This window comes from Rhinopithecus bieti, unplaced genomic scaffold (assembly GCF_001698545.2).
Source record: "Rhinopithecus bieti isolate Rb0 unplaced genomic scaffold, ASM169854v2 scaffold_19858, whole genome shotgun sequence".
NCBI lineage: Eukaryota > Metazoa > Chordata > Mammalia > Primates > Cercopithecidae > Rhinopithecus > Rhinopithecus bieti.
This window is the reverse complement of record NW_016810077.1, coordinates 1,300,539-1,310,785: the sequence shown is the minus strand read 5'-3', so window position 1 is coordinate 1,310,785 and position 10,247 is coordinate 1,300,539. Positions and strand designations below refer to the sequence as shown.

The window sequence follows — 10,247 nt, the reverse complement described above, 5'->3', positions numbered from 1 at the left end:
CCAAATATATATTTTACATTATGAAAGTGCTCGAGAATTTGGAGAATACAGAAGAATATATAATCATGTGTATGTAAAAGTCATGACAAAAGAATCATCGTTCGTGCTTTAGAATTCTTTTTTTTTCTCTAGGCAAGAACTTTAATGAATTGAACTGTTAGCGACAACATAAAAAACCAGTATAATATATAAAAAATTATCATTTTATTTCAGGATAAAATTTATCATGTTGGCAACAGAATATGTCCTGCCGACCTCCAAGTGGCTGGCATAGTATATCCACCCCATGACAGGCCCACTGGGACTGTGGTGAACATGCCTGTACCTCAGTACAAAGTCCCTTTTCCCTGAGAAATGTACAGAAGGAGAGATGAAGAGCGTGTATCCAAAAGGAACAGGAAGAAGCTGGGTGCCCTGTGTCCCGAGCTCAGAACTTCAGGGGCATGGCCGGCCAGTACTTGGGCTGCTTTGGGTCACAGTGCGTGTCAAAGCTCAGCTGCACCGTAGCCTCCATGGCCTGAATCTTGGCGGCGCTGTCCCAGTACAAACGCTTCATCTCGGCCTGGCGCCGCTCACCAGGCCTCTCAGTTGGGGCCTCTACCGACCGGCGGGTGTTGCAGTACAGGTCGTGGTCAGCGTTCACAAGCTGTCCAGGCGCTTTGCATCCAGCTGCTGCCGCCGCCGTCGTTCTTCTCTGTGCCTCTCGGTGTCTGCAAAGTACTGGCGGAGCTCTTCGGTGATTTCCACGTTGCTCAGGTCACATTCTACCTCTGCATCTGACTCGATCTCCATCTCTTCCTCTTTGGACAAAGCTTGGTCTTGTCTTGTGGATGCCTGGATCCTACTGCTGCCATGTGGATGCTGCCCAGACCCTCTGAAAAGTGAAGAACTGCAGGGGGAGTCCTGCTATGCCACATGATGGTCATAGAAGGACTGACGATACGCAGCCTGGTTATCGTAAGAGCTTTGGGGAAGAAGTGCAGGAAGGAAGTACCATGGAAGACTGAAACAGGATTCCGCCGCCTTCCTGTAGGCATTGTGGTGGCTTTGCATCCAAGCCATTGCTTGATGGTAATGTTGCCAGTATCTTGCATATACTGGATGAGGATACCAAGGCCTGGTAGCTTTTGATGTTGATGCCTTCACCGCTGCCATCTCCGATTGTTAAAGTCCAAATGGGTGCCAAAACTTGTGGGCATGCAGCTTGCAGATCCTGCGTGGTGGCCAAGCAGGCCATATTTTAGAAATCTTTCCAGGCGGGTCGCATTGGCTCACGCCCGTGATCCTAACACTTTGGGAGGCCGAGACGGGGCTGGAGTGGAGGATTGCTTGAGCCCAGGAGTTGAAGACCTGCTTGGGCAACATGGCAAAACCCCCATCTCTATAAAAATAATTTAAATTTTTTTAAAAGAATTATTATTTCCGGCCGGGCGCGGTGGCTCAAGCCTGTAATCCCAGCACTTTGGGAGGCCGAGACGGGCGGATCACGAGGTCAGGAGATCGAGACCATCCTGGCTAACACTGTGAAACTCCGTCTCTACTAAAAAATACAAAAAACTAGCCGGGCGAGGTGGCGGGCGCCTGTAGTCCCAGCTACTCGGGAGGCTGAGGCAGGAGAATGGCGTAAACCCGGGAGGCGGAGCTTGCAGTGAGCTGAGATCCGGCCACTGCACTCCAGCCCGGGCGACAGAGCGAGACTCCGTCTCAATAAAAAAAAAAAAAAAGAATTATTATTTCCATTTTATTTCAATGCTTTGTCTTTTAACAAAATTTATTGACATAGCGATAATCAGACTCCATATGCAATTTTGTATCTTGCTTTTCAAATTTGCCACAGGCTTCTAAAAACGTCCCAGACTTCTGTGTCTCCATGGAGGAAGTACTTACAAATGTTATGATTAGTCATCCGTAGCCAATACAAAGCAAAAGGTAGGCTTGCAGTTTTATTAGGGCAGGAAGAAGGCATTCCAACCGGCTTCTTTCGCTCTTGCCAGGTTCAAACATGGCGGGCCGCAGCCGGCCCTTACCGTACACTCGGCTTGCTTTCCCACAACCCCCGCCAATCTTTTGCGCTCCTTTTTCACCTTCCTTCCCCATCAGCGGCTCCAGAGGGTCAGCACCTCGGATCATGACAGCGGACCTGCTTCCCGCCCCCACGCGAGGGCCCGCCCACCAGCCCGCGCCAGCCAATAGCAGGCCGCGCCGAGAGCACTGGTAGCGCCGGTCGGCCCCGCCTCCCCAGCCTCGCTGTGGCCTGCGGCTCCCGGGCTGGTAGCGCCGCTCTCGGTCGCGCGAACTGATCGTGTGGAATCGCGGGTTGCGGACGCTCGCCGCCGGCCATAGCTCAGCCTAGCGCCTCCAAGGCCGACGGCCCCCAGCCTCTGCCATGGACTTCGAGGACGGTAAGCACTGCCTCTGGCTGGTCGGCGCGGCTGGCGGGAGGCGGGGTGGCCTGCGCTGGGGGTCTGTTTACCGTCTCAAGATGGCCGTGTGGGCTTTGTTCTGCGGGCCCGGAGGCCGCCGGCCCGCCCGCCCCGGGCCCAGCGCCCGGAGTCGGCCTCTTTGGGGACCCGCGCTCCCCGATTCGGCCCGCTCGGCGCCCGCTGCCGGCGGAGACAGGAGAACTCGGTGCCCGGTAGGACGCGCCTAGAGCGCGAGAACCTCCGGGCTGGAGCCCCAGACTCGCCTTGGCCCCTGGTAGTGGAAATTGCCCCGACGTCTCCAACTTCCCGGTCTCGGCCAAACGGGCGAGTGCGGCCTCACCCACCTAGTCTCGCGTTCGCCCCACAGGGCAGCGACCCAGACCGTCCGCTTAGTTAATCCTCAGCCTCGGGTTACTTCTTGCCAGATAGAATTTTCAGAGGCTTGTTCACAGTGATGTTTCTGGTTGTCCCGGTTTAAGATGAGTTGAAAGGGTGTCTTTAAGTGATGTGTATAGATAAATATCTATGCAAAATGGAAAGCAAGATGTTTCCTGGTTAGCAAACTGGGGTGTTTATCATCAAAAATTACCTGCTTGTTAATCCCAAATTTGAAATATTTATGTGAACCAAAGCACTTTTCTTTGGATCGTGTGTAGATGGGATTTAAGTTAGTCAGAATTTTGGCACAGCAAGCATCCAATGTCCTTCACATTTGGACCTGTACACAGCCTTGTAAGTGTTCGACCTATGGATTAAATAAACTGTATTTTAGCAATACCTTTCAGTTGTCTCAGATACTAATTATTTAAACCACTTTTACAGGGTCACAAAGTAATATTCATTTGGTCTTCACTTTTATTTTCAAACCTTGCTAGGAATTGGTGTCAAGATAAAGTGATATGTAGTGACAACATTAGGGAGACATGGGAAAGGACTTGTATGATTAAACTGGATTTAATCCTGAGTAACCAGGCATGCTTAAGTAAAACCAGTTCGCTAAGTAGGCTGTAAACCTTTGACCCCACCAAAAAAATGATCTTTAAATGAGGTGTGATCTCAGCATATGTCTTACTCAATGAGCTTTTGATTTTTCATAAGATTTCATGCAACAAAGAATTAAAGCTTTCACATCTAGGTACAGATTTTTGAAAGGGGACTGGAATCGCCCTCTTGTAGATACTTTTCAGTTACTTTGAAATAGTAAATTCAGCTCTTAAGAGTAGCACACTCTTGTGGTTTTGTTTGTTTTGGTTGGACTTTGACTCATTTTGATGTAGATACCTTTAAACTGTGACTCTTTGGGCCGGGCGCCGCCGTAGCTCACGCCTGTAATCTCAGCACTTTGGGAGGCCGAGGCAGAAGAATCACTTGAACCTGGGAGGCAGAGGTTGCAGTGAGCGGAGATCACGAGCCTGGGCAACAAGAGCCAAACTCCGTCTCAAAAAAAAAACCACAAAAAACAAAACAAAACAAAAAAACCCAACAACAAAACAAAAAACTCCGAATACTTGAAGTGGCCAGAGTTGGGAGTGAAAATAAGGAATATATTATTGTATTTTCATGCTAAAGTTTGATGATAATGCCAACACCCAAGGTATAGCAGAAGCTAACAAAGTGGAGATGGGGCAGTGGAAACAGTTCTTTCCCCTCCCCACCCAAGGCAATAAGGGAATCCATTTTCTATAGAGAATTGAAAAACAATAATGAAATGTAGTATGTTTGCTTTCTATTAGTGCCATATGCCTACAGTTCTAAATAGTGTCAGTGAAAAAAATGCTAAACAATATTAGTGATGAAATATTCCCTCTCTCACTGTCCAAATACACCACTGCTGTATTTGGAAGATGGAATTTGACTAACACCATATCTGAATCTATTCCGGCGTAGTGTAGCAGGATTCTGTTGTATCCAGATGACCGCTATATTAAATTCTGTTCTTCCAGTATATGTTTGTAAAATTAACTAAGTATGTATTTGTAAAATTAACTAAATAATTTAACAGTTGTTAAATTAGTTTTGACGAGGAAATTGGCAATATGGTTTTCAGTGATGACACATTCTGGATGAATATAGAACACAGTCATATACGTATATGCATATGCATGTCTCAGATGAGATCTTGAAATCTTTTTTTTTTTTTTTTTTTGAGACAGAGTTGCTCTGTCGCCCAGGCTGGAATGCAGTGGTGCAATCTTGGCTCACTGCAACTTCCGCCTCTTGGGTTCAAGTGATTCTTCTGCCTCAGCCTCGCTCATAGCTGGGACTACAGGCGCGCACCACTATGCCCGGCTAATTTTTGTATTTTCAGTAGAGAAAGGGTTTCACCGTAATGGATAGGCTGGTCTTGAACTCCTGACCTCGTGATCTGCCCACCTCGCCTTCCCAAAGTGCTGGGATTACAGGAGTGAGCCACCGTGCCCAGCCAAGATCTTGAAATCTTTAAAGAGCAAATTAAATGGTGAAAGAAATTAACTTAGCAAAAATGTCATGTTAGGTACAGTTCTCACATGTCTTTGCTTTTGCATTATTTGATACATAATTTAATCTTTCTTCCTTTTGTTACTTGGTACAAATCAGTGCTGAATCCCCTCTTTTGGCTGTTAGTATGTATCAGGTGTTGTAAACTAATGTTTACCATAATTTGGATAATAAACCTACCATTTGGGGAGAGAGTGAAAAAAATAGAGATACTTTTCCCCAAATGGAGTATTGGTAATTATTTGTTTTAATTATTCTCAATTTTGCAGATAAATGGGTTAATGTCATTTTAAAATTGTACTTGTTTTTGACTAGATGGGTATATACTTTTGAATTATTGCTAATATCACACTAATTCCTTTTTGTTAAATGTGTCTTCATAGATTACACACACTCCTGCAGGAATACTTATCAGGGTTTTAATGGTAAGTATCCTCTTTCAGCTTTTCTCTTCATGCCCATAAAAATATAGTATCAATGTAAAAAGCCAGTTCTACCTATTTCAGTCCTTGTTTTGGTTCTTAATATATCACTTATGTGTTAATATTGTCTTACCATATATAGTATTTGAATTGGGGAATTTGCTATCAGAAAATGTTAGGGGTTATTCACGTTAGTTTGATATTTTTTTTTTTTTGGTCCATTTTGTTTGAATTGTGATTATTTTAATGTGTTCCAAAGGGCCTAACTACATTCTGTGTGATGAATCACAAGACACTGGTTGAGTTATTTTGGTTGAATTAGAGGCTTTGATATTGAATAATGTAGACTAAGTGGATTATTGGCTTGGTTCTATGTAGCTTGTATTGTAATGTATTTTGACCTTGTTTTTGAGGTCATTTTCTTCAGTGTGTCCAAATGTGTTAGTATATAAAGAGCTGTCTAGAGGAGCACATAAAGAAGCTTGATTGTTTATTGACATGAGCATGACATTAGACTTGTGACTATAGAGCTAGATAGAATCATGAGAGGTATGTAGAATACAATTGGATGTCATTTTGATAGTTATTAGAGTTAGGGCCCTGCCACACAAGATAATCATACGAAAAAGATCAAAGAACAATTAATACAGGTTAAAAAACATACGAAGGACTTGAGGGAGTGGCATTAAATATCCTGAGTGCCAGAGATGTAAAATCCAACTTTCGTACAGAATAGAATATATTCGCAAAGTAAAACTGAAGCAAATGTACTACTAAAGACTATGCCATTGATGGGAATAATCACTGAACAGTTGATTTTTATTTTATCGTCTTTAAAGATTAAGTTTGGATTTCATGTGGGCTAAAAGGGCTTAGCATATAGGGAGTTAGTACTGAAGAATATATTTGTGAGCTGGAAATTGAAAATTACCAAGGGAAGTTTAATTTGCATCCACATGTAGGTTATATTGAAAACTGGAAAATTAACGAGAAAGCCGTTTCATAAGTTTTTATATAAAGATTTTAAGGCCTTGAACTTGGGAGGTGATAGTAGTAATCTTAAAAATGAAGAGCAAATTAGCAGAACTTGCAGGCTGACTAGTAATGGGCAGAAAATTGAGAGGGTTGAATAAAGGCGAATCCAGAATTTTAAACTGGAATGTAGGACTAGTGCTTTTACAAGGGAGGGGGGAGGGGAAGGGGAAGAGGGAGATAATTTGTAATGATAAAAGACCATCTAGGATTTACTGGATAGTTGGATTTAATGTCTAAACATAGGACTTGAAATGCAGACTCATGCAGGGCTAGACATTTATTTATTATACGGTGTTGCAAAAAGATCTAATATTATGACTTTTATTTTTTTCTCCTAATTTTAGTTATAATAGTGATTCTCATCTGAGGGTGATTGTTGGAATCTCCTGGGGAGCTTTTTCAAAGGCTCTCTGTTCAGACATAGCCTCTTGAATCTTAATTTCAGTGCAAGTGGTCTTTGGCTGTGTATGTTGTGTAAAACCACTCTGATTTTGGAAGGCACCTCTGATTAAAGGCCAATGCTTGACAGTACTTCTAGGTCTAGATTATTTATATTTTACAAATGAGGAACTTAATTTCAGGGATTTTATTTGACATTGTTCAGTGAATATTTATTTAGTGCCTGCTGGGCATCAGATATCGTTCTAGGAGGTGGGAATATAGCAGTGAACAAAATGGACAAATATTCCTGCCTTTGTGAGGCTTTCAGTCTAGTGGGATGAAATAGTAAACAAGATAAGAAATAATATATATGTCATAATTTAGTCCACAGGGGAAAAAAGGAGTAATATATATCATATGTTAGATGATCATTGCTAGGGAGAATAACAGAGAAGGAGGATAAATGTGTGTGTGTACTTGTATGTGTTGCAATTTTAAAGTCTCTGGGGAAGGACTCACCAAAAAGATGACATTTGAGCATAGATTTAAGATAGGTGAGTATGTAAGCCGTGAAGCTATTTAGAGGAAGACTTACAGGCTTTAAGAAATAAACAATGCGTAGGTACCAAAAAGCCAAAAATATATTTTATTGTTAGCACTGTATTTTCTAGGAAGTGAAATGAAGTAGAAGGCATTGGAAAACATGGCACGATACAGGTTTTCCCCACACTATTTCTTGGAAGGAATATGTATTTCCAGTGTCTCCATATTTTCCTTCTTGCTTCATAATTTTTTATATAAATAGCATATAGAAAAAGGGGAGAGAAAAGGGTGCGCTAGCTCATGCCTGTAATCCTAGTGCTTTGGGAGCCTGAGGTAGGAGCACTGCTTGAGGCCAGGTGATTGAAACCAGCCTGGGCAACATAGTGAGACCCTGTCTCTACAAAAAAATTTAAAAAAAAAATTAGCCAGGCATGGTGGTGCCCCCCCCTATAGTTCCAGTTACTCCAGAGGCTGAGATGGGAGGATCGATTGAGCCCAGGAGGTGAAGGCTGCAGTGAGCTATGATTGTGCCACTGCAGTCCAGCCTGGGTGACAGAGCAAGACCTTAACGCTGGCTTGACTAGAACAGATGATTTTTTGCTGAGCAATCTTAAGACAAGGTTAGAGTGTTGAGGTGTAGCCAGAAAGCATTGAAAATCAAAGATAATTTGCTTATATATCAGAAGCAAAAGCAAGTGAAGACCTGAAAAAGTTGAGGGAGTAAACAGTGCAGGTTCAGGGGAATGAGCATTCCAGGCAGAGGGAACAGCAGCTGCCAAAATGGGTATATACCTTGTGTTCTAGAAACATCAAGGGATCTGGTGTTGTAGGAGTGGAGTAAACAGGGGTGTATAAAATTGATAATGAAGTTAAGAGGTGATGAGGCAGATCATGTAGGGCAGGGTTTCTCAAATTTCTTACATTTTGGACTGGGTAATTTTTTGTTGTAGGGGGATGTCCTGTGCATCGTAGAACTTTTGACAGCCTCCTTGGCCTCTATATGCTAGATGTCAGTAGCATCTGCCCCCTAGTTGTGACATCCAAAAATGTTTCAGACATTGCCAATGTCTCCAGGGGGTGCAAAATCTCCGCTAGTTAAAACCACTGGTATAGGTTCTTATATGTTATTTTAAGCTTTGGCTTTTACTTGGAATAAGAGGAAGCCATTGGAGGTTACTGAGCATTGAACATGATTGAACTTACATTTTATCAGAATTATTCTGGCTATTGTCTTCAGAATAAACAGCAAAGGAGCAAAAGTGGAGCAGGAAAACCAGTTAGGAGACTTTTGCAATAACCTAGGTGGTAGATGCTGGTATCTTGTAGTAGGGTGCTGGTAGTGTAGAGTTGCTAAAAAGTAGTCCCACTCAAGACTTAATGTCACATAGCTAGTTATTTTGGTCATAGGTCAGTTTTTAATTTTTTTTTTTTTTTTTTGAGACGGAGTTTCTCTCTTGTGGCCCAGGCTAGAGTGTAGTGGCGCCATCTCAGCTGACTGCAACCTCCGCCTCCTGGGTTCAAGCGATTCTCCTGACTCAGCCTCCTGAGTAGCTGGGATTACAGGCTCCCACCACCACGCCCGGCTAATTTTTTTTGTATTTTTTAGTAGAGACGGAGTTTTACCATGTTGGTCAGACTGGTCTTGAATTCCTGACCTCAGCTGATCCACCCACCTTGGGCCTCCCAAAGTGTTGGGATTACAGGTGTGAGCCACCTTGCCCAGCCCATAGGTCAGTTTTTTTCCCCCAGTATTTTGCAGCTGCTTCTTTGTGTTTAAATTAAAAATGAGTTTTAGCATTTTGAGCATGTATTTGATTTAAATTATTAGGTCAGTTTTATTTTGTTGGTGAATTATTTTCATTTAAGAGATACTACTATGTTCTCACAGTTTTATTTTAAAAGTGATTTTAAAATTCATTTTGGTGACTGGAAGAAAATTTACATAAAAGCAGGCATCTTACAGAATCTATAGCCATATAACTACACTGTATACAATATAAAGACTTTTCCTCCTGTTTAAATGAGTAGTAACAGTTCTATGAGCAATCAACCAGAATCATTGCTATATAAAGGTACCTTTATTAATTTTTTTACATTTCAGAGTATCTAACACATGCATGGTTAGTGTGCAATAAATGTTAATAATTTTGATTATAGTGAAATAAAAATAGAATAAAAAACTGAAGGTTTTAGTGTTCAAAGGCAGCCAATGCTAACTCAAAATAGAAACTAGCAGAAATAAAACATAAGATTTTTTTCTCTGTGTACCTGACTAAACATAATCTTATTTTTAAATATGAGGCCTTAGAGGAAAACTTTCCATTTTTAAAACTTTATTTTAATCTTAGAATTATCCTCTAATATATGAGCATATATATTACTATATACTTACCAACTTTATCACAAAAAATTAACTATTTTATTAATCTAGGACTGTGTTGTCCTGTTTGGTAGCTGCTAGCTACATGTTACTATTTAGCACTTAAAACATGGATAGTCTGAATTGAGGTGCTCTGTAAGTGTAAATTACACACCAGATTTGAAGTCTTCAAATGAAAAAAGCAGTAAAATATCTCCATATGTTTTGTGTATTCATACACTTTTTGTACTGTTATATTAAAACCCATTAGTATGTCTTGTACTTTGAATGGATCTTTTTTAGCATATATTATTTTGTAATATCGACATTATTTGGAAAACAGTGGTTTTTATATAAAATGCAGATTTTCCAAATATTGGTAAGTTTTATGGCACAATATTTAAAAAATCATATTCAGTAATACCACCACCAACCTTATCAGAAAGTCTTTAAGTATTGGGAAGCTGTCAAGCTCAAGGTGGTAGATACAACTTTTAAAAAATTCTCATGTTCACTTAAAAGCATGAATTTTATCATTGACAACAAATAATGTCAGCTGTTTTCGTTAAAACAATGGTTTCACTTAGTTCCTTTTTTTTTTTNCNT

The 10,247-nt window shown here is 41.4% G+C and overlaps 1 protein-coding gene and 1 pseudogene across 5 annotated transcripts in view; one reads left to right on the top strand and one right to left on the bottom strand.

Moving 5' to 3' along the window:
• Positions 1-256: 256 nt before the first annotated feature.
• LOC108541657 (gem-associated protein 8 pseudogene) lies at positions 257-1,317 on the bottom strand (annotated as a pseudogene).
• A 421-nt stretch (positions 1,318-1,738) lies between these two features.
• ZNF326 (zinc finger protein 326) overlaps positions 1,739-10,247 on the top strand; it is a 20,151-nt gene continuing 11,642 nt past the window's right edge. For all 5 annotated transcript variants that reach the window (XR_001889027.1, XR_001889026.1, XM_017891278.1 and 2 more), the window contains exons 1-2: positions 1,739-2,402; positions 5,285-5,326. Coding sequence is in view for 3 of the 5 variants with exons in the window: in XM_017891278.1 (XP_017746767.1) it covers positions 2,387-2,402; positions 5,285-5,326 (58 nt within the window). In the remaining 2 variants the exon portion in view is untranslated. The remainder of the gene's footprint in view (positions 2,403-5,284; positions 5,327-10,247) is intronic.